Source organism: Oryctolagus cuniculus, chromosome 15 (genome assembly GCF_051225735.1).
Source record: "Oryctolagus cuniculus isolate XC-2025 breed Fujian yellow rabbit chromosome 15, ASM5122573v1, whole genome shotgun sequence".
NCBI lineage: Eukaryota > Metazoa > Chordata > Mammalia > Lagomorpha > Leporidae > Oryctolagus > Oryctolagus cuniculus.
Genome location: NC_142881.1, coordinates 83,440,817 through 83,465,731, shown reverse-complemented (window position 1 = coordinate 83,465,731; position 24,915 = coordinate 83,440,817). Strand labels below are relative to the sequence as shown.

The 24,915-nt window shown below is 43.0% G+C and overlaps 1 protein-coding gene across 1 annotated transcript in view; it reads left to right on the top strand.

Moving 5' to 3' along the window:
* LOC149122130 (uncharacterized) overlaps positions 1–22,135 on the top strand; it is a 30,342-nt gene extending 8,207 nt beyond the window's left edge. The window contains exons 3-6 of the mRNA XM_089313643.1: positions 11,320–11,492; positions 14,962–15,005; positions 16,920–16,994; positions 21,201–22,135. Of these exons, the coding sequence (XP_089169769.1) occupies positions 11,320–11,492; positions 14,962–14,969 (181 nt within the window). The 3' untranslated portion in view covers positions 14,970–15,005; positions 16,920–16,994; positions 21,201–22,135. The remainder of the gene's footprint in view (positions 1–11,319; positions 11,493–14,961; positions 15,006–16,919; positions 16,995–21,200) is intronic.
* The last annotated feature ends 2,780 nt before the right edge of the window (positions 22,136–24,915 follow it).

Below are 24,915 nucleotides of genomic sequence, written 5' to 3'. Positions count from 1 at the left end.
GCCCACCCCAGGGTCCTCCCAAGCGTCCATCTGGTGATTCCTGTCTGGCCAACCCACCTGATTCCCCTTCATTAAGCCCCCCTGAGGTCAGCTTTTCTAATTCCAAGACCAAAAACCAGAGAAACACTTGGAATCTCCCCTAGAACCCTCGACTTTCCCTTCCACTGTTCTCTCAGGGATGCTGCAGCCTCTGGACCATGACCCTCTCCTTACCCTTCCCCCTGTCTGGCTCTTCCCCACTCCTGTCACTGGCAGCCAAAACTGGCTCTTTCCTCTCTTTCTGATCTCTCCTCTCCAGTCTCCTCTGCCAGTCCCTCCCCCTGGATGTAGAAAGATAGTGTAAAGGCTAGCAGAATGTGTATTGGCTCTGGAAAGCTCTGCACCTGAGACATGCCAAGCTCCAAAGACAATGCACTGTAAACTTCAACTAGGAGCCTTTCTCACGTGTGCCCACCTTCTCAGGGTCCATGTGGTGCTCAGCACCTCCCCCAACAAGAGCTTAAGAAAGGACTCTGCCTGCTGCTCAGATGCAATGAAGCCTGACTTCAGCACCACCACCCACACTCCCACATGCCACCCTCTGTCCCACAAGCTAAGCCCCTGCTCTCTTTACGGTTCCCCCCTTTCTGTCCTAATTAAAATAGTCTTCTCTACCCGTCGCTTCCCTCCTCCTATGAACCCGAAAATCCTGAAACTTAATGTAATGGAGCTGCATCTCACACTGCTGCTCTCACATCTAAATTCTCTCTTGCACAAAGACAGAACCTCTTTTCCAGCCATCTCTAATAATATGTTTCGCAGAGCTATCAAAACAAAACAAAACAAAACAAAACAAAAAACAAAAAAACTGAGGAGCAGGGGTGAGTCCTGAGCAACTGTGTTCCAAAGAATGCTCCATGCCTAGTCGCCTTCCATCTTTTCCCCTCCCTTGTCTAGTGGCAGACAAAAATCTCTCTGCTAGTAACAAACTGTTCTGTCACTCTCCTGTACTGTGTCATATGTGTGCATGTATTGTATGTCCACATGGGAAAATTTATTAACAGCTCTCTGTTTCAATTGGGTTACACTTGTGTTAGACATTTGAGAAGTATTTCCAACTATATGTACTCTTAACATTGGTTGAAGGCATTGGACCTTTCGGTAAATGTTTTCATAAGTTATTTGACAGCTGAAATGTTTGCTAAGTTTTCACGGGATTTTAAGTTATTGACAGTAAGCAGTCTGGAAATCTGACTTGTTCCCTCATTTCTCTAGTCTCTTCAAGATGGGGAACTGATTCTATTCTGCAGGACTCCCCATCAGGGTGTACAGTTTGATCTTCAGACCTTATATTAGACAGTTTCGATAGGGTGGTCTCAAGGTTTTGATCTTACATAGAAGAACATAGCTCTCCTCATTGGCATCATCTTACCTCACAGGAAGAATATTGTCGTAATATGCCTGTGACCGTAGATTGCTAGCTCAGGCCACCAAAGATTAGCGACGGGATTGAGCGCCCCCTTGGCTGCCATTCCTAAAGGCTGCTTCTGGGTTCTACTTTAACAGAGACCAGGAGAAAGAGGAGCGAGTGAGGCAGCAATAGCAATGTAAAGTTAGGTGGCAGGCCAGTTAATGGCCACTTTACACCATGATCTGCCATCAAGGAGACCCAGCCAGGCCAGTCCACCCTTGAATGGCACCTGTTTAGGAAATGAGGGGTCAGGGCATTGGGCAAGTAGCTGTCATGAAGAGCCCTGTCGGCTGTGACAAGAGCCAGGCCACTGGAAAACGGAACTGCCCTCGGGGTTGAAGGACTCCTGGGTCAGAACCGCAGACCCTGTTGGCCCCAGGCTAAAAAGCGTTTCCCTCTGCCCAGCTCCCAAAGTAACCACCGCCATCAGGAGGACAGCCTCGGGTCAGCACCAATCAAGGCAGATGCCACCTCTTCAATACTAACTTCCTATTCAGGCCAGCCCTCCTCCCCGGCCAACAAGGGTAATGGAAGTCAACGGGGTGTCTTCCCCAAGGGGGTTCCCATCTCCCTTGCTATGTCTCATCCAGGGCTACATGTGAAGAGACAGGCAGGTCTGGACCTCACAGATTCCTTGGCCATGCCTTAAAACACACCTGCTTATTACTGAACCCCTTCTGTCAGTTTCCATTTGCATCTCAGTAGGAAAACTCCCTCCTTTCTTAGATCCTGTAACAATGACTGTGTCCTGTGGCTTACACCTTGTGTTTCTAATCTGCTTGTTAGACACCCTACACATGGAGTGGTCAGGCATAAACCTGTCTTCGCATTAACTGGACAGGACTCTTTCTTTCCTATATCCCCCATTGTCCTCATTTTGGCATCGTTCCCACCATGGGCAATGTTTCTGATTTGTCTTTTTATCCTCGTAATCGTTAGCTGCTATTCCTACCATGTACAACATGTACATGTTTCAGAAGCCCTTACAGGAGGCTGTGACTGCTGTATCTCGAGCCGTCACGCAGGAGCAATACAAGGCTGCTTGCTCTCTCCTTCTCCAATCAATCTGATCCAGCGTATAGATACCCTGCCCCACGTCTACACCCCGTATCAGCAGGAAGTAGCCAGAAAGAAACCAGCGCCCCGCTTCCTTATCTATACTCAAAATCAGGATTGATGGAACAAGGACAGATGTCTCAGCCATTTTAAAAAACTCCTGGTTACTCATGCCTTCTTTCAAGAGACCAGTTTCATCTCACATCCTATTGTTCTCCCCTCCACCCCCCACTGCCTGCATTGTCCCCAGGTTTGGAAGCCAGGAGGCCAAACTTGAAGAACCTGCATAGAGATGCTCGTCTCCACCTGCTACCACCCACACCCACCATTAGCCCACCTAAGATTTAAAAAGGCCCTTCCTGCTGGGGTCTGGGCCGTCTGCCACGTGTTCAGTCTGTGTGCTCGCTGGCAGTTGGTCCAACTCTGGGAGTTTCTTTTCTTTGACTAAGTTTGATCTGGCTGTGAGTTTGTATTGTGACTGCTGTGGATCTGCACCCTTTCCCCTGCATTTGGTGCCCAGTGTGAGGAGGCACTGCTCTGTTTAGTCTTTACTTCAGTGTTTGTATGACAATATGTCAGAAACAACCTGACGCTTGGCAGCTTCTGCAAGGTTCTGGCCTGTTCTGCAGTCTGTTTGGTGTGGGGAGCAACCCGGACTGGACTGAGTTACTGGAATTAAGACTTATTCTATGCATCTGCTCTCCCACAATATGGCGCTGGGAGAGGAGAAAACAGCTTCTACGCAGCTGCCTCTTGCCAACTTGAGTGATGACCTCCAGGAGCCAATCCTGCTCCTGATTGGAGGAGAGCAGCGTACTTGGCGTGTGGGCAGCCGAGTTGGGATTGGCGGAGGAGGACTATAAAAGAGGAGAGAGACAACATGCACCAGGAACATCTAAGGGGAACATCTGAGGGAACACCTGTGCAGCCCCCGAGAGAGCCGGCCGGCGGTGTGCCGCTCCCCCACGAAGACGGGGAGCGACATAATGGTGCCGTGACTCGGATATGAAGCCTAGGCAAGGCTTAGTGTCGTTCCTCCATGAAGACGGGGAGCGACATAATGGTGCCGTGACTCGGATATGAAGCCTAGGCAGGGTTCTGTGTCGTTCCTCCACGAAGAGGGGGAGCGACAGTTTGGTGTGTGTGTTGGGGGGGGGGGCGGTGCTGATAGTCAAAAAGCAGACTAATACTAGTAAAAATATGTTTCTCTGGGGTGTTTTGGATAGGATGCAAAGTGATGAAAAAACTTTTTTGCACTTAATGGTTGGGTTTTGAAAAATGGTTTTTTGGTTTTATTTATTTAAAAGACATAAAGGCACAGTACAGATAGTGACAGAGTGACGGGGGCCTGGGGTTCTTCCATCCACTGGTTCGCTCCCTAAATGATTGCCATTGCCAGGGCTCGCCAGAGCAAAAACCTTGAGCCTGGAATTCCATTGAGGTCTTCCGTGTTGGTGGGAGAGCTCGACTATAGAGACATCTGCTGCCTTGCTGGGCACATTAGCTGGAGGCTGGATCAGCAGTGGAACAGCTGGGACTCGAACCAGTGCCCGTATGGGATGCTGGCCTCACAGGCGGCGGTTCATCTGCTGTGCCTCAGTGCTAGCCCAAGTGAGGAGCAGGTTTGCAGACAGTTTCCGGGTTCATGGGATTATCTACCTGTTGATTGTGAAGAGATGCATTCTGGTTTGGGATGGCTAGGGAAGTAGGAATGTAGAGTGAGATAAGTTGAAAGGAGTAGGGTTCTCTGTGACCTTCTGCCTTCTCCTGAGGTTTTCTGCTCGTTTCTGTTCCTGCTGTCTCTTGGCCCTTGGATAATCAAAAGCATTTGTGTTTAAGGCTGAATACACAAGTACCTGAATCTGTTATCATGAGACACTGAATTGACAAAGGCTACCGAGTGTTCATGCACGCAATTTCCCTTTTTAAAGCTCTAGGATTATTGATTTAAGTTTCACATGGTTTTTAAATAGAGTGTGTATGACTTTAGTTAATATTTTAGCCCTCCAAATGTCCCATTTAATTGGATCTGGACTAGTTTTATACATGCCCGCATGTAAATTTTTAAGCTTTGCTAGTTTGTTCACAGTGCATAGATTCTCACGCAGAGTTGTCATTTTGTTACCCAAGCCTAAATGTAATTTAGGTTTTAATTTGTCTCCTATTTAAGCCCAGATCTACTTTCGTTAAATCTAATTTCATGGCTTTTCCCAATTATCATATTCTTTTTATCTCTGATAAAATGAAATTTAATTGTGAAAACTGAAAGGTTTTGAAAAATAGTCACATCTTTAGATGGCACAGAGATCTCTGCCCATTGGTCAAAGTCTTTATATAATAAATATGTAATATAAAGCTTTTATATTGACTTCTACTTGATCTGCATTTTTCTTACAAGTACAATAAACTTTCTAATGTACTTGGTTTCATTTTTTGCTTACGAAGCTTTATGTGTCCTGCCTCTGTGTTTGCATAAGTGTTTGTAACTTTTTGTCACTCATTGACTGAAGCTATATTTGGGGAAATGCCTGAAGAATGGCTTCCTTGTTGTTAAAATTTTATTCATTTTGGCCGGCGCCGCGGCTCACTAGGCTAATCCTCCGCCTTGTGGCGCTGGCACACTGGGTTCTAGTCCCGGTCGGGGCGCCGGATTCTGTCCTGGTTGCCCCTCTTCCAGGCCAGCTCTCTGCTGTGGCCATGGAGTGCAGTGGAGGATGGCCCAAAGTACTTGGGCCCTACACTCCATGGGAGACCAGGATAAGTACCTGGCTCCTGCCATCGGATCAGCGCGATGCGCTGGCCGCAGCGCGCCGGCCGCGGCAGCCATTGGAGGGTGAACCAACGGCAAAGGAAGACCTTTCTCTCTGTCTCTCTCTCTCTCTCTGTCCACTCTGCCTGTCACAAAATTAAAAAAAAAAAGATTTATTCATTTGAAAGGGAGGATTACAGAGAGGCAGAGAGATTGAGAACGCTGGTTCATTCCCCAAAGGGCTGCAGTGGCCAGAGCTGTGCCGGTCCAAAGCTGGGATCCAGGGTTTCTTCTGGTCTCCCGTGTGGATGCAGGGCCCCGAGGATTTTAGCCATCTTATACTGCTTTTCCAGGTCATAGCATAGAGCTTGATTGGAAGTGGGACAGCCTGGACTCAAACCAGCACCCGTGGGGGATGCCAGCACTGCAGGCGGCGGCTTTACCAGTTTTGAAACAGCGCGGGCCCCGGGAATGGTTTCTTGAATTACGTGTGTGTGTGTGTGTGTGTGTGTGTGTGTTTGTGTGTGTGTATGAATAATAGAGCAAGGTTTTTAATCCACTGATTGACTCGCTGGATGACCACAATGGCCAGGCCAAAGCTAGGAGCCAAGAACCCAATCCAGATCTCCCACATGGATGGCAGGAGTCCAAGCACCGGGGTTGTCTTCTGCCCTCCCAGGTGCATTAGCAGGGAGCTGAATCAGAAGCCAAAGAGCCAGGATTCAAAACCTTAAGTCCCATATGGGAAGCTGGTGTCCCAAATGCAGCTTAACCCTCTGAACCACACCTCCAGATCCACTCAGATTTATCCAGTATCAGACAGAATCTACTTTGTATTACTGATCATTAATCTCCTTTTCACACAACATTTGCACTAGTAATGTCTCAGCAAATGCTGATAAATTGGTGTTTGGAAAGCAATTTGGAAATAGATCTCAAGAATGCAAGGTGCAAAAGGAAGATTGAGCCAAGGGATCAGAAGATTGTTTCTCAGGTCCATAATTTATATCCTGCAAGAAAGTAGAATTAGCAGACAACAGGTATGCCCATGTGTTACGGAGTAACCCTTCCATGTTGTCTGTTGGCAAGGGTTTTTCATGAGGGGCTTTTCCATGAGCTTTCTGAAGTTCACATGCATGGATTTAAAAAATAAATTGCACCTGCAAGTGGCCCCAAGTGATGACCTGATTGGCAACAACCAGGAGAGTCAAGATATAAGTTTGAATCAAAATGTCATCACCAACAGCCGTACATCAACTCCCAAGAGAATCATGTTAAGAAAAAGACTCAATTTAAGCTCAAGTCCTAGTCCAAAACTGATTAACGAAAAGGTGAATTGCTCAGGAATGAAACCAGAAGCATGCAATATATTTCAATATGTGAAAAAAATTGCACCAAAGTAAATATGTAAATGTCATTTTCCACAAACTTCAGCAAATACTCTTGTACTTTTAATTGTTTTAATCTTTGTTGGAACATAAGCTCTCTGAGAAGGCAGAACATTTTGTTTTGTTCAACAGGGTGTTAGAAGTGCCTAGCACATAGTGTGTGCTCATAAACATCTGTCAGCTTTATTGAAACACAGAATTAGCCCCAAGCCTCGCGTTAAACACAGTTAGTTAGATGGTTCTATATTGAAAAACAGTGCAGTCCTAGGTGCAGAAAGAAATTTGTTCCAATTTTCTAATCTCGTGTAACAAGTCATCCCAGACGTTGTGGTTTAAATGGTACTTATTAATTTCCCAGTATTTGGGGGATGGCTGGGTGGTTCTTACTTGGAGTTCTTGTGTGTATAGTCTGGTGGTGGCTGGGCTGATGGTTCCTTCATCATGAGGCTGTTGAAAGCTGGCAGAAAGTAACCATTTCTTCCTCCAGGTGGTGTCTCCACTTGGCTCACTTCTGCTTCCTCACAACATGGGCAGTAGGAGTGATTTCTTACACCATAGCTGGATCCCCATAGAGCCAGTGTTAGGAGAGGCCCAGGTGGCAGCTGTCTTGCTGCCTTAGAAGCCTTAAGATCATTTATGCATGTTCCAGGAAGGAAAGGATTCATCTACTCACAGGATGTTAAACTCATGATGTTATTGACAAAGTGACCTTCTGAACAGAATGCCATGGAAAATATGGAGCAAATAGTGTTGAACGGTAATTAAGAGTGAAACGGTGTGTCTGGTTAGGTTGCCTTAGGCAAGCCCTGACTTCACCATACACCAGTTCTCTTTGACACATCTTGGCCATTTCAGGTTCAGTTTCTCACCCATAATAATGAATAAGCCCATTCAAATTGCATCGTTAGATTATTCTGCCATTAGGCATGTTTTGGTGGAACATTTTGAGACTCTTTGTAAAAGGAACATGGAAGCTAACATAATCAAACTAATTTGGAATATTGTTTTTCTTGTCACTTTGACGACTAAATAACTCTAAAAGTGGAATGAACCAGTGATTGGTTGGTCTTAAGTTTTAGGAATGTAGGGAGATGATCCTTCTTGTCTTTGGCCTTGGGTGCATGCATTATGGTGCAAAAATGCTGCAAAATCATCCCATCCCTGACTTTCTTGAAGTTTACTATTAGATAAATTTATTACAGATCAGTCCTTACTGATATTTAGATCTCTGTTCTTTAATGCTAGAAGTGTACTCCTCAGTGAGCCTGAAGAAAATTCTACTTCTTTGCAATGAATTCTGCTACCACTCCAGATTCATCCTGTTAGCCATCTGATGCAACGTTGAATGAGTTTTCTGAATCAATGCTGGTTTCTTGGAAGCCAAACCATGTAAAGGCTTTCAAAGTTAGAACCTGTACCTATTGTTCTTATGAAGCCAGGCAGGGTCCGTTGATTGGCTTCTGGATAAGTGAAAGTGAAGAATTTGGAGATTGCTTTTGGGACCATTTCCTAATCTTATGCTGAAGCATCAGTTCTGTTTGTCCTAAGGTTATTTCAGGTAGTTAATAGATCTGCCTTCTCTTCATTTCACTTGATCTTAGACAGCAAGGCATTCTGATTGTTGAGCATTACTGTGTTTTTATCTTTTTTCTTGTTATCTCTACATTCTTCTGTAATGATGGAGTGTCAGAAGAGGCTCACCGAAATAAAAATCAAAGGACTGTTTTCATTTTCTAGTACTACCTTGTAGATCGTCTGTTCACATAACCATCAGTATTCCACCTTCTTCTTGGCATATTATGAGGGAACCATGAAAGGTTTTAAAAACTCATAAGAGCATTCAAGTGCAAGTCATTCTTAACAATGGAAAGGAGATAGATGTTGTTGTTTTCCAGTTCTGAAGAAGGTAGACTTCCAAAATGTTTAAGGTGTGCTGGGAATATTATAGGAGATGAAGAATGACTTTTCTGCACCTGGTCGTGAATGTTTTTCAGACCAAGGATGTGATTTCTGTTCCTCCTGCCTCGTTCTTTTAAATGCTGTAGTCGTTTTCAGTCTTTCTCAGTGAATGTTCTTACTCCCATCTCCCCATACGTTCCACCCAGTATCCGTGTTGACCCACATTTTTTTGCCTTTAAAGAGAGTTACCATCAAGGAGGATGAGCAGACCAGAGTCATTGTTGTGGCCAGATTCATGAGGAGTGGTAGGAATCTAAATGATAATTGTGTACACACAGGTCACCATGGGTGCCTTGTGAATAGTATTTCCAATGTGGAATGAAGAGCATTACAGTCTTTTGATAGAACACAACACAACCAGAGTACTCAGATACAGTTGTCTGTAGAGATTCACATGTGGGAACTTACCACAAGAAGTGGTAGAAAAATGTGACTGCAAGGTCTTAGTGTAGGCTTTGAAAGTAACGTTCACAGTCATTTCAGTGTTGCTGATGGGAAAATTACTCATGAGGATACGCAGCATTTAGAATGAGTATTTTATAAAACCTAGTAACTCAAATTTCGAGACAATTTGTGATGCAGGAGTCATTCCAAGTATTATATTGTCGTTGTCCATTCATGGAGACGTGCATGGAATCAGGAGCCTGAAAAGAGTGATGGTCTCTTTAAGATCCTTCAGTGGGGCAACCAAACTTTGCTTTCATTATGGAAACAGTTGTAAAGGACAGTTTCTTACTTCCCAAATTTCGTGTCATGGGGCTTCTTATTCATGTCAGTCATGAACTCTGGGAAGTGACAACAATCCCAGTTGTGAGTAAAAGGCCCATGGAAGTGACACAGATTTGGGAAAGCCGAGAATTTGTTTGGAAGTTGAGATAAAGAATGGACTCTGGGTATATCAGATGTTTCATACTTTGTTTTTAAAAACAGAATAGTTAACGTGTTTGTAGGAATAGATAGCATGTGAGGATTCAAACTTGACAACACACGTTAGATGTTTTTGTAAAAGCTGCTTTGGTTTTCAGTCGTTTACTCTATTTCACTGCCTTTCCACTCTTGTAAATTAACTATTCAACTGCTACACAGTCTTTATAACTTTATGTTTTACATAATTATAGTCTGTGCTGCTTCATAGTAAGACTGTACTCCACCCAAATTAGAAGCAGTCGAAGAAATTAATTCAATAGCAGTCAAATTCACGTAAGTGAATGCTGGAGGCTCAAGGATGTGTAAGTACTGATTTGGCAACATCTAATGCTGGAGGTTCAAGGATGTGTAAGTACTGATTTTGTGCTGCTGGCACAAAACTTCTCTTTATTTGTATTATTAGAAGGATATAGTATAAGTCTTTGTTAATGAAATCCTCAGAAAGGAGGTGATTAAATAGAACTAAGTACTTCCTCAACATACATACCACTTACTTGCTGATCGGTATCGGGAAATACTGAAACTGGCTTCTCATGAAACTTTTGGTCCCGCGGAACAAGGTCTTGTAGGTCCATCTTATTAAAGATTTGTTTAGTTGAAAGGCAGAGTTGACAGGGAGATCTTCCATCTGCTATTTCACTCCCCAAATGTCCACAATGGAAAGCGTTAGGCCAGGCCAAAGGCAGAAGCCTGGAACTGCATCCGGGTCTCCCAAAGTGGTGCATGGACCCAAACACTTAGGCCTCATCAACTGCTTTCACTGGCAGATTAGCAGGGAGATGGAATGAAGTGGAGCATTGGGACTCGAACCTGTGCTCACATGGGATGCTGGCATTGTGGGCTGCGGCTTAACTGACCGTGCCATAGTGCCAGGTCATATCAGGCCCATTTCTAAAACATTGGAGATCTTTTGGGAAGATCACTTCGGTCAGACCTGCTCGGTAAAGCAATCCCAACAGAGTTCCTTTCCTCTGCTGCTTCACTGCTCGACTGCCTGCAACTGCTGGGGCTGGGCCAGGCCAAAGCTAGGAGCCGGGAACTCAGTCCAAGCCTCCCACGTTGGAGGAAGGGAACCAGATGATTGAGTCAACATCTACTGCCTCCATGTGTGTGCATTAGCAGGAAATTGAATCGAAACTGGTGCTTGGTCATGTATGGAATTTGGATTTCAAACCAGGATTTGGTTCCCAACTGCATCACGTACTCAAATCTGTCATTAAAAATGTTGTAATCTGTGTATGCCTTCATTCTCCTTCTGTTTTCTCCGTTGCAGCCTTACACTTCTAGTCATCTACGAGACCCTCATCCACCCAGTTTCCACCATTGCACCACCATCCCTCCTACTTCAACCTACTTGAGGGCCTACATACTTGCCTCCCACTCTGTCCTCTCTGTATATCCTCCCATTCCTTCTGGCCCACCACGTTGGACTCACTTTCCTCGTAACCTCGAACCCTTGGGGAGAGCCTCAGGTGGCCACTGGGCTCACAGTCCAAGAATGTCCAGAAGATTCTACTTGTTCTTCCTTCCTCATTGTACCCCCCACCCCATCCCAGCTTAGGTGGCAACTAAGGCAGGGATGCCTGTGCCTACCCATCTGCCAAGACTCCCTGTAGCACCTGCTCCTCAGCTGTCTACCTGGCCAGCCTGCACCCTTCCTTGGAGCTCTAGAGCCCCTCAGACCAGGATGGTTTCAGGCCCTTGCTGGGTGGGAGCTCATCCACCTACCCCTCTGGATGGGCAGTGGTTGTAGGTTTTGAGGCCACAGTGCATTTGGTATTATGTACTAGGAGCATAAGGACTACTAGCTGCATGGAGCTGAGGTCAACAGTGGGCTCCCAGCCATGTCCACCTTCTCAGTGGCCCCATAGCCGTGTATGGTGGCATCTCCAGCAATACACCGCCCCTCCCATCAGTGAGCAGACAGCCTCACGGGCTCCTGAGGGACCACGGCCACCAGCAGGTATGGTCTCTTATGTTTATTTATCTCTCTCTCTCTCTCTCTCTCTCTCTCTCTGTGTGTGTGTGTGTGTGTGTGTGTGTGTGATTTTTTTAAAAATAAGCATTAGTTGATGCTAAAACAGAGAAGGGAATGGTTGTTTTTCTGTCTTAAAAACTGTTCAAAAGAGAAAGAAGAAAACAGGCATGTACCAGTTCAAACAAGAACAGATCCCATAGATGGATCAATCCCTGTATTCCTGCAACTCCTGGAACATGACCAGGCTGAATCTGAGAACCAAGGCTTTGAAGCACAGTTCAGGTCTCCCAAGTGGGCAGATGTGAGATAACTACTGGAGTCAGCATCAGCTGTCTCACTGGAACCATGTTTGTAGGAAGCTGGAATCCCAGGATGAAACCCAGAATTAAACCCAGGCACTGTCTTATTGGACCTACATAGGCCTCTTCCTAGCCTCTTAACTGTTTGGCTAACCGCTGCAAGGATGGTTCCCCTCTTCTTTGTCCCCTTCGTGCATGCCTGTAAGGAATGAGTTCCTTACATTTTCATCCTGTAGTTACTAATTCAGTAATGTGCCAAGTACTTTACTGCTGTATTCTATCATTCTAATAATTTTCAAGATTTCTTCCATAAAAAAGGTTAAAAAGTGGAAGAAAGGAATCAGTTAAGGTTTTAAAATTTAATAAAAGAACAAAAGTGTGACTGCACTGAACATTGGCCAAATATATGATTCCAAGGTGAATGTGGATGCCTTTCTTGTCCTAATGAAACTGAAACAGTTGGGGCTGTCCTTTTGTTTGTACAACTTAGATTTGAGAGGCTGATGCCTGTGTCCTCAAAGTATGACATTTCAGTTGTCAAATGTAGCTACGCAAAGATTTCAGAAAATGATAACCTCGGGGAGTAGTAAATATGTGTGTCCCTGACAGCGGTTTCGTTTAGTTGTGTTTTGATGAGTGGAAACCATACATGAAAGTTCATTGCAGGAAATAACTTATGATATCCTTGCTTTTAGTAACATACATATAAAGTAATGGAGATTTGATTTATGGTAACGATTCTACAATCATATATGTGGGCCTGACCTCTTTGATTTAAGCAGCTACTGCATAGAGATGCAAGCACCTTCATTGAAGCATTGAAGTTAAAAGTCATGTTAGTATTCTTGTCTGCCACTTCTTAAATATATTCCTTTCTCTGTTGTGCCTGTGTAGTTATTGCACAGAGTGGGAGAAAATGATTTAGAAAGTGTTTCTTTTAGTTTCTGAAAGACAGTGTGTATAATTGTTGTCATTTCTTTGAATATTTGGCATAATTCACCTCTAAAACCATCAGGGAGTAGAGAGCTATCTTTCAGAAGATTTTGCCAAACTAAAAATTCTATTGCTTTGATATTTATAAGAATCATTAATTCATTTCATCTTGTTTAAGCTTATAGTTTATAGCTTTCAGGGAAATGTATTATTTCAGATAAAGTGTTAAGTACATAAAGCTCAGCAGAATTTTAGCTCACTGTCTTTCTTAAAAATATTTATTTATTTATTAGAAAGTCAGAGTTACAGAGAGATCTTCCATCTGCTGCTTTACTCACCAGATGGCCACAACGGCCAGGGCTGGACCAGGCTTGAGCCAGGAGCTTCCTCTGGGTCTCCCACGTGGGTGCAGAGGTGCAAGCACTTGGGCCATCTTCCACTGCTTTCCCAGGCCATAGCAGAGAGCTGGATCAGAAGAGGAGCAGCTGGGACCCAAACCATCACCTATATGGGATGCCAGTGTTGCAGGCAGCTTTACCTGCTACACCACAGCACTGGCCCCACTTATTATCCTTCTAATGTATATGTGGTGTGTGGCACCTCCATAATTTGTCTTCTCTTTTTCTTTATCATTGCAATAAAGATATATCAGTTTTGCTGACGCAGTTTTTGTGTTCACTAGTTTTTTGTTTTGTTTTCAATTTTAATCTGTTTCACTCTTTGACATATTAGTTGCTCCCTTATGCTTGGCTTAGTTTATTTTGCTGTTCTTTGTTATTTTTTTAAACTAAAAATTATTGTTGAATAGATATCTTTCTTCTCTTCTAATAAATGCCTTTATTGCTATGAATTTTACTCCAAATACTGCTTAAGTTGCATCTGTATAACTCTGATACATCTGCATTTTAAATTTTTTAAAGTTATATCCTTTTCTAATTTATCTTGAGACTTCCTCTTTGACTTAGGGATTTAGAAGTGTATCGTGGGGCCAGCACTGTGGCCTAGCATGTAAGGCTGCCACCTGCAATGCCAGCATCCTATATGGGCACCGCTTTGAGTCCCGATTGCTCCTTTTCGTATCCAGCTTTCTGGATGGGCTATGTCCTTGGGCCCCTGCACCGCATGGGAGACCTGGCTCCTGGCTTCAGATTGGCTCAGCTCTGGCTGTTGCTGCCAATAGGGGAGTGAACCAGTAGATGGAAGACCTCTCTCTCTCTCTCTCTCTCTCTCTCTGCCTCTCCTTCTCTCTCTATGTAGCTCTGCCTTTCAAATAAAATAAATAAATCTTTAAAAAAAGGAAGTGTGTTATTTTACACCAAGATTGGAAGTTTTCCAGCTATCTTTGTAGTATTAATTTCTAACTTAATTCAATTTACATCTAATAACATTCTTTATAGCATTTAGTTTCTTTTAAAAAAATTTGAAAGTCTGTTTTATGATGAAGAAATGGACTACATTGGTGAATTTCCTTATGGACTTAAAAAATGGGTCTTCTGTTATTTTTGGGTGCAGTATTCTAAAAACATCAGTTATACCCATTTGATTGAAAGTTTGATGCAATTCTTCAATATCCTTGACTGATTGTCTTCTAGTCCTATCTGTTACTAACTGATGCATCAACAGTTACAAATAAAATTGTAAATATTTCTATTTCTCTTTCGATTTTCGTCAACTTTGCATAGTGAAGTTATGTTGCTATGTAATATGCATGTAGAATCATTTTATTGTTTTTTTTTTAATTGCACCTTTGGGCAACATGCCATGACCCTTCTAACTCCTTCTAATTTTCTCTGCTCCAAATTGTACTTTCTCTAGTATTAATACAGTCGTTCAAATTTTTTGGATTAATGTTGCACAGGATGTATTTATTTACCCCTTTACTACTTTATCTATTTCGATGTTTTTGAAGTAAGTTTGTCATAGACAGCATTAGGAGGGGTCATTTAAAATAAAATCCTTTCTGAAAATTTCTCTCCTTCACTTGCTGTGTTTAGGCTAGCTGCATTCAACATACTCATTGATAGTTTTGGATTTAGCCCAATTTCATCATCTGTTTTTTGACATTGAACTCCTTTATTTCAGTTTCTCCTTTCTTGCTGTCAGGTGACTTGCATGGTTTTTCATTCCATTTTAATTTATCAGTTGTGATGTATACATTATCTGTTTCTATAGATTGTTAGTGATTGCCCTCAGAAGTATAACACACACTTTCTTTTTCATAGGCTCGTAACAGTTTTGCCGTATCAGGGAGAAATTTTACCATCAGGTAGGTCCTTTCTTTTCTCTTCTGTGTCATAGTTTTCTTACATATTCCACATATACCAACAATCCACATTAAAAATTCATCAGGTGAATGCTATAATTTTTGGTTCAATCATTGAATCAATTTTGTTTTAAAAGATTTATTTATTTTACTTGAAAGTCACAGTTATACAGAGAGAGAGAAGGAGAGATCAGAGAGAGAGAGAGAGAGAGAGAGAGGTTTTCCATCCTTCCATCCCCTGGTTCACTCCCCGAGGGCTGCAATGGCCAGAGCTGCCCCAATCTGAAGCCAGGAGCCAGGAGCTTCTTCCAGGTCCCCCATGTGGGTGCCGGGGCCCAAGGACTTGAGCCATCTTCTACAGCTTTCCCAGGTCATAGTAGAAAGCTGGTCGGAAGTGGAACAACCGGGTCTCAAACCAGTGCCCATATGGGATGCTGGCACTGTAGGAGGCAGCTTTATCTGCTATGCCACAGCGCCGGCCCCCATTGAATCCATTTTAAAAACCTATTGGGGCCAGCACTGTGCTGCAGTGGGTTAAGTCTCAGAGAACGTGGCGGTGAGACGGTGTCACTAGTCAGGGTTAGGGGCCTTGGAACTCTTTCCTCTCCTGCAGTGGAAGGCTGTGTCTTTAACTGTCAGTGTGATGACATCCGCCTTCCCAGAATGCACCTGTCACATCCGGGTCCAGGATGCGTGCTCGCACCCCACAGGTTCCTGGAGCCAATCGGAGGGCGCACCAGCTGGAAGGAGCTGCACCTCCAGCGCGGATGAAGGCTGCTGTTTTCTCTCTTGCTCCGTGGAGCGCTGCACGCCCAGAGCCAGGGACCGCTTGTGCGTGCTATTCCCAGTGCAGAGCCGTCCACCTTGGTGCTTTCCTGCTCTCTATCTCTGACGAGTGCACGGACCACCCCAACCATAGGTACCATTTTCGTTTTTTTCTCTTTCTCTTGTCCACGGGCAGTTCCTTGGCCCGCTCTTGTTGAGCATTTCTCTGTGTGGGGCAGCCCATCCTGGGCCTGAATGTGTGCGTGTGTTTCCTGGGTGCTACATAACCTCCTTCCTATTTGCACGTGGGGCCGGTCTGCATTTTGTGTTTCTGTCTTGGAAGGAGACAAGAGCCTGCACCAAATTTAATATATTCTGGGTTCTGGTTCGAGTCTCGGCTGCTCCACTTCCTATCCAGCTCCCTGCTAGTGCCCCTGGGAAAGCAGCGGAGGATGGCCCCAGTACCTGGGCCGCTACACCCACATGGGAGACAGGGGTAGAGACAGGCTCCTGGCTTCGCCCTTGGCCCTGGCCTAGACATTCTGGCCATCTGGGGAGTGAACCAGCAGGTGGAAGACCTTTCTCTCTGTCTCTCCCTCTCTAACCATGACTTTCAAATAAGTAAATAAATAAATCTTCAAAATCATTAATGTGTTCATGGCCCACATAGTAGAACTCTGAGAAGTAAGCTCATGAAGAGTGAGGAGACTTTTCCCATCCCGCTCCTCTCCAGAGCCCCTAATGGCGGTTGGGATTCTCTGCCCCTGCTGCTTTGTCTAAAATTTTGGTCCGGAGTGATTTACCCTGTGAGCTCCTTTCTCCGACCAGGCTAGGAAAAGTTTTTGTTTTTGTTTTGAGTTTGTGCAGTGTTTTTTCACTTGTTATGCATATGAACTACAAGCTCCTTAGTGTGCTGGACTAGATGCCAGCGAGGTTATTTTATGTTCATGCCTGGTAACATCTTATTGAAAGTTGGACATTGTATTAAAAACTTATGAAGGCTCAGAATGATAATCTCATTGCCCAGAGATAATTCACTCTATCATAGACCAGGCAAATAGCATGAGGGTCATAACTCAATCTTTTGGGGTGGCCCTGGCTCGAGTCTGCATTTCCTTCCTTAGAAGAGTCTGGCTTCATCTCCACCCCTAGGCTGTGGACCTCCAGGGATCCAAGTGAAAATCAGTGACGTTTACCAACGCCTCCTGATGGCTGATTCTCAGAACCGTAAGTTGGCCTCTTACTAAAATGACCAAAACCTGCACTCCTCTTTCCCATTCTTTCTTCCCCTCTACTTCTTAGTCTGTTAACCTAATGTTGTAGTAGGAAAACTGGCATCTGGTCTGCTTGTCTTTTACTGTGACCTGCTGTTCTCCGGGATTTTGGTCCCTCAAGGTCTAGATGCTGGAAACTGGCAGTTAGCCTAGTGGCTCAGATGCCCACGTCACGGTATCTAGTTTTGATTGCTGGCTCTGGCTCCTGGCTTCAGCTTCCTTTCAAGGCAGACCCAGGGAGGCAGTGATAATGGCTCAAATAATTGTTTTTTTTTTTTTTCCACTCACAAGGGAGACTTGGATGGAGATACTGGTTCCCAGCTTCATCCTTGGCTGCTGTGGACATTTGGTGAATAAACCAATGGATGGGAGTTCTCCCAGCTCCCTGAAATAAATAAACATCGCCATTGAAAAGATCTGGATGTTTTCATTGGCCCAAACTCCAGCTTTTGTTCCCCTGGTTCTGATATGTGGAAAGCTCTGCCTGGGTAATGATCTTCCCTTGGCTTCTGGTCCATTCTCTGGCTGGCTTCTCAGCTCCTTGCTTCAGACCAAAGTGGCTACTGCCAGTGGGAAGCACCTCACACCATTCTCCATGGGACTGTGGCCCTCAACTCCTGGATCTTTCAGTAGCTCCCAAATAACCTGCAACCATATGCTTTTGTTTTATGCAGTTTTTCTGGTTGTTGTTCTTGGAAATGTTGGTCTTAGTAGAAAGGGAAGACCTGGGGCAACTTACTTACGAGAAGTAAAGTTGCAGACAGTGCTCCTAGCAACTGTGAGATAAACAGAAGTGGTATAAAGAGCCCAGAGGGCAGTGTTGGCCATCCAAGTAATGAGATGACCCCTGGCTATAATTGAGGTTGTGTTTCTCTGTCCATCAGAATTGTTGGCATTCTCTTGTGTGTGGAGATGACACTACTGCCTCCTTTACCCAGAGTCATCCCTGGGAGAGAAAAGGGGGCAGCTTTCTAACAGATCATGGTCAGGTGGCCTCTTGGGCATGGGCTAGTGAGGAATTCTTGGGAAAGGGCCAAGGCAGGGCTTAACCTGTGGCCCAGGGTAGCTCCATTGTCAGTGCTGGAACCTGCTGCTAACAACTCACAAGAGCCTATGGTGTGTATATGTGTGGTCACTTTAGTACATTGTACGGGCCACGTACTCCATGGAGATCCACAGGCACTATAAACCAGGGCTTTGTTTTACGCAGATGCTGGTTGTAAAACTTGAATCAGGGAACGGCCACCCAGGAGGGATGTGTGGCAGTGGGGGTGGGGCCAGATTCAAGCCCTTTGGGTCAGTAGATACTGGGGGCTGACTCAATAATGATTGGCTCTGTGTTCATGTGTGTGTGTGTGTGTGTGTGTGTGTGTGTTATCATTTAGTTCTCACTACACCATGAAATCAGATAGTAGAGACTAGGAGAATTTCTGTTCCCTGCTTCAGTCCACATTGCAACTCGGGTCACTGTGACCCCCTTCATCTTCATCCTTAACCACAGAACCTGCAACAGTGCAGGGTGGGAGGACTGAGCCCAGGCTAGTTTCCGGTTGCTGAGGGCAGACAGTGCAGTGTGGCAGAGTCCAGGGACCCGTGTGGCCCTGAGCACACACTCGGCCCATATAAGAAGTGCAAACAGGATTCTGAGCCCAAGCAGCATGGAGAGAACAGGGAGAGATTTGAGAAAAATTGTCCTTGGTTGCTCATTGTTCTTGTACCTTGTTGTCATGCCCCTGTCCTGAACAAACCCCACGACCTGTTTTCTCTGTTTCTATACCCAGACAGTGCAGCACAGGTAATGAAAACTCGCACAACAGAGCAGATTGCGCATTCTAAATTCCTGATCACCAATCTCCAAGACAGCAGGGGTCCTACCAGAACTTGTGGGCTGACTTTTCCTTTACTATCCCTAGAAAGTTTTCACACTTTTAACGTGCGGAAGCATGCCTCTTCTCCCTCACTCAGTAATTCTAAAGTCGAACTTTCCTGTTTATTTTGCAGTATCTGTAAGTTCACGTAATGGGGTGAGACACAGTACAGACTGTATCCAGTCTCCTGCAGAACCAGCCTCTTGCAGAGTTACAGTACAGTTCCAAAGCCAGGAGACCACAATGGGCACAGCCAAGGGAGAGAATGTTTTGGACCTCACAAGACTTCACGTCACCCTCATAGAGCCACACCCATTTCCTCTGACAGGCTCCAGTCTGTCCCACAGCTCCATGACTGAGTCACATCCTGAATGTCATTTGTGTGCAGTCACACAGAGTAGGTACCCTGGGGACTGGGTTTTATCAGTCAGCATGGTTCTCTGGAGATTCCTATAGGCCACTGTGCATACCCATAGTTCCTGTAGGTCACCGTGTGTACCCATAGTTCCTATAGGTCACTGTGTATTCATAGTTCCTGTAGGTCAGTGTGTGTATCCATAGTTCCTATAGGTCACTGTGCATATCCATAGTTCATATAGGTCATCATGCGTACCCATAGTTCCTGTAGGTCACTGTGCATATCCATAGTTCATATGGGTCACCATGCGTACCCATAGTTCCTGTAGGTCCCTGTGTGTACCCATAGTTCCTATAGGTTCCTGTGTGTATCCATAGTTCCTATAGGTCACTGTGCATACCCATAGTTCCTATAGGTCACTGTGTGTACCCATAGTTCCATCCTTTGTATTAACATCTGTGGGATGGATGGTCTGGTATTGCCCACTAAGGTCCATCAGGGTTGATTCCAGTTCTTGCCTATTAAAAATTAAGCTGCTGTAGACATGAAGTATTTTATATGAATGTAGGAATTAATTTTTCAAGGATAAAAACCTCTGGCATTTTAATTTAATTTATTATTAATTTAATGTTGAGAGACTACCAAGCTGCTTGCCCATGTAGCTGTACCATTTTGTAGTCTCATTAGCAAGGTAGGGTTGATCCAGTTTCTGCACATCCTTGCTAGCATTGCATATTTTAAGTGATTTTTATTTGAGCCAATTTGATAGGTATATACTGATGTCCCAGGGTGGTTTGTACTTGCATTTCCCTCAAGGGTAATGACATTGAACATCTTTTCATGGGCATATATGCTGACTGCATACTTCTTAGGTGGAATGTGTGTTTTCTAACTGGATTGCTATTTTACTGTTCGGTTGTGAGAGTCTTTTACATTTTCTAGATACTAGTCCTTTGTCTTCTGTGTTGTTTGTAAATACATGTCTTAAAGTATTTACCTCATTCTTTTTTTAATTCTTAAAAAAAAATTTATTTGACAGGTAGAGTTATAGACAGTGAGAGAGGGAGACAGAGAGAAAGGTCTTCCTTCCGTTGGTTCACCCCCCAAATGGCCGCCACAGCCGGCGCTGCGCCGATCCGAAGCCAGGAGCCAGGTGCTTCTTCCCGGCCTCCCATACAGGTGCAGGGGCCCAAACACTTGGGCCATCCTCCACTTCCCTCCCGGGCCACAGCAGTGAGCTGGACTGGAAGAGGAGCAACTGGGACTAGAACCCGGCGCCCATATGGGATGCCAGCACTGCAGCCAGAGAATTAACCAAGTGAGCCACAGCGCCGGCCCCTACCTCATTCTTTACTGCTTTATAGTTTTCTGGACATTTTGTCATTTTATATTTAAGTTTGTGATTCATTTTGAGCTCCATTTTAAACAAGCTGTGAGACTTAGGTTGAGTTTCATTGTTTTCCTCTGGGTAGCCTGTTGCTCCAGGACTATTTGTTAAAAATTTTACCTTTATCGCTTCTTGGCCTTTTCGCTGAGATCAAGTGTAAAAAGTCTACCTTTCTGCTGTCGACTTCCTCTTCACTTTTGTCAAATGAAGTTGAACATCTTTGCTTTATTTCTTAGTTCCCTGTTCTCTTCTCATCGTCTAACCATGTACCCATCTATATATGCCACACAGTCTTCTTAATTTAGCTATTTCTTTTAACCAGATTTATTTATTTATTTATTTATTTATTTATTTATTTATTTTTAAAGATTTATTTGGGAGACAGAGTTACAGACAGAGAGGTCCTTCGTCTGCTGGTTCACGCCCCAAATGGCCGCAACGGGTGGAGCTGGGCTGATCAGAAGGCAGAAGCCAGGAGCTTCCTCTGGGTCTGCCATGTGGTTGTAGGGACCCAAGCACCTGGGCTACCCTCCACTGCTTTCCTAGGTCATCAGCAGTGAGCTGGATCAGAAGTGGAGCAGCCGGGACTTGAACCAGTGCCCATATGGGATGCAGGTACTGCAGAGAGACATAATGTACTATGCCACAGCACCCATCCTGACAGACTTATTTATTGCACTTTTTCTTCAAAGTTGTTTTAGTTATTCTAGTTATTTGCCTTTTCATATACCTTATAGAATAATCTTGCCCTTATCTCTAAGATTCTTATAAACTTAGTAGCAATTACATTAAGATTGTATCTCAATTTGGGGATAATTGACATAGTTACTATATTATGAACATAGGATATCTCTCTAATTAGATGTTACTTGATTTATTTTGTGATTATTTTGTGGATTTTTAACATACTAAAGGTTCTCATTTTTAAAATTAATGATACTATATTTTAAATTATTGTATTCATGGGCTCATTGATAGTACTTTCAAAATCAGTTGGTTTTTTGTGTATATTGACCTTGTATCCTGCAACCTTACTAAATTCAGGTAAAATGTATAAAAAGTATTTTTGGAGGCAAGGGGTATATTTCCTGAGATTTTCTATGTAGAAAATTATGGCATCTGGACATAGGGACAGTTTTGCTTCTTCCTTTGCAACCTGTATGCTTTATTTTCTTGTCTGATGCTGGATTGAAACCCAAGATTGCATTGAATAAGATTGCTGAGAGTGGAGGTTTTTGCATTCCTTTTGCTTTTTTGGGTTTATTTTGCTCTGCTCCCATCATGGTCTTGAGATGGGAGCCTATATTATTGTATTAATTATGTATACATTACTTTTCTTATATATATGTGTATATATTTAGTGCTATACATTTTCTTCTTAGCACTGCTATAGCAGTGTACCACACATTTTGATTTTAAATTTGGAGATTTTAAAAAAATTTCCCTAGAAACTTTGTCTTTCATATATGGATTATTTCCAACTGTGTTGTTTATTTTCCAAGTGTTTTGATGTTCTCCCCATTTTATTCCTGTTACTGATGTCCAGCTTGATTCCATTGTGGCAGAAGAATATACTCCTCATGACTTTAACTCTTTTAAATTGGTTGGGGATGATTTTAGAGCCTGGAATCTGATGTAACTTTGTGAATATTTTGTGAGCATTTGATAAAAAAATGTAATCTGTAGTTGGATGAATGTTCTAGAAACATTGATTAGATGCTGTTGACTGATAATGTTGTTGATTTTTCTATCCTTGCTGATATTTTTTTTTTCTAGTTGTTCTGTTGTTTGTTGGGAGTGGGGTGTTGAAGTCACCAGCTGTAATTGTAGGTTTTTCCATTTTCCCTTTTACTTTATCATTTCAGCTTCACATATTTTGCAGTTCTGTTGTTTGGTGTACACAAATACACATTCAGAAATGTTGCGACTTCTTGGTATATTGAACCTTTTGAAATATGTAACTCTAAGCCAGGTACTCTGATATGGGATGTTGGTGTTCCAAGTGGCATCTTAACCACTGTGCCAAACACCCAAACCAATGGTGTCTTTGGATAAATCTCTGTGCTCAGCTTGCCTAGTGTTTGCTCCAGATACTACATTATACACACATAACTTCTCACTTTCCACAAGAGTTTTCCTCTTAACACTTACAGTGAGATATTGAGCTGCTTCCCTTTCTACACTTTTACCTTTCCTTTCTATAGTATAATTACCTTAATTGTTTTCTTTAGACGTCTTTACAATCACATAGAAATGTGTTTAATTCTTCCTTCAACCATGAAGCATAATTTAGTAAACTCAGTGAGGAATGCTTATTTGATTACTCTTATTTTTTCTCACTGTATTTTTCCTTGCTTCCTGATCTTCCAAGATTCTTCCTTGTTCTTTCTGTTTAGAGAATTTCTTTTATTCATCCTTTTAGGATTGCTCTGCTGGTGACAAATACTCTGTTTTCATTTGTCAGAGACCATTTTCGTGTCCCCTGTTTTGATGAAGTATATTTTCACTGGATAGAGAATTCTGGGATGACATTTCTTTTAGCACTTGAAAAATGTCATTATTTACTTTTCAAAGCATTTTAAAAATTTATTTTAAGATGTAACAATGTTTTAAAGATTTATTTATTTGAAAAGCAGAGTTACAGAGAGAGAGAGGGAGACAGAGAGAGAGAGAGAGAGAGAGAGAGAGAGAGAGAGATCTTCTATCCACTGGTTTACTCCCCAAATGGCTGCTGGGCCAGGCTAAACCAGGAGCCAGTGCTTCATCCAGGTCTCCCACTTGAGGGGCCAATCTGCTGCTGCTTTCCTGGGTGTATTAGCAGGGTTCTGGACCTGAAGTGGAGTAGCTGGCACTAAAACTGGTGCCCATGTGGGATGCTGGCATCACCGACAGTGGCTTAACCCATTATACCACAACACCAACCCCAGATTTAGCATTTTTTTATCATTTTTGCTGCTATTGCTTCATATGTAGATATTCTACACATACACATATATATTATTTTTCTTGAACACAGGGATATTAATGTCACACAATGTGGGATTCATGACAATGGTCATAAAAAAGAATGAAGGGTATTTTGTCATGTAGATGGTATAACTCAGAGGAGAAACATATAACTATGTATACACTAAATAATATGACATCCATATCATTTTCATTTTTATACTCTTTCTAGATAGTAGTTTCCACAGTAAGATAAAATGTGGTATTTGCCATTCTGTGTCTGGCTTATTTCACTTACCATAATGATATCCAGTTTCACTGATTTTGTTGCAAAAGTCAGGATTTCTTTTTTTTTAATGGCTGAGTAATAGTTTGTTGTGTGTATATATATATATAACATTTTCTTTATCCAGTCATCGGTTGATGGGCATCTAGGTTGATTCCATATTTTTACTATGGTGAATTGGGCTGCTGTAAACTTGGGAGTGCAATATCAGCCTCCATATTTTCTGTGAAGGAATTTGCTGTTATTGTAATTATTGTTGCTTTATAGGTAAGATGCTTTGCTTTCACTGCTTTCAAGATATTTGCTAGGTGTTTAGTTTTCAGATATGTGAGTACAGTGTGTCTTCCATGGCTTTCTTTAGGTTTATCCTGTTTTGGTTTCACTCAGTGTCTTGTATGTTTTATGTCTTTCATGGAATTTTAAGTTTTAAGCTATTACTTTATGAGTACTTTTCTCTAAAATCTTGTCTTCTTTCTCTTCTTTCTGGGACTCTGATATCGTGCATGTCAGATGTTTTTGTAATGTCCCAGTGACACCTGAGGCTCTGTTCATTTTTAAAATCTATTTTCTGTCTTCACTCTTCAGATTATCTAATTCTAATTGATCTGTCTTTAAGACCACTGCTTCTTTCCTCTGTGCTCTTCAGTTTGCTTTTGAGCCCATCCTGTGTTTGCTCTTTTTTCCTTGGAGTTGTATTATTCACTTTCAAAATTTATGTTTGATTATTACTTATGTCTTCTGTTTCCTTACTGAGACTTTCTATTTTGAGTTTCCCCCAGTCTTTTGTTTCAAGTATGTTCCCAATCATTTGGTGATTAATTTTATGATAGCTGCTTTAAAGACCTGTCAGATTAATTCTGACATTGATGTCATCTCCATGTTGACATCTGTTGATCATCTTACTTGACACCTTTTTAAATCTTCCTAGTTCTTGTTATGATGAAGGATGTTAATTGAAATCTGAACATTTAGGGTATTATGCTAGGAGATGCTGAATATTTTTAACATTTGTGCCTTTTTTTTTCATTT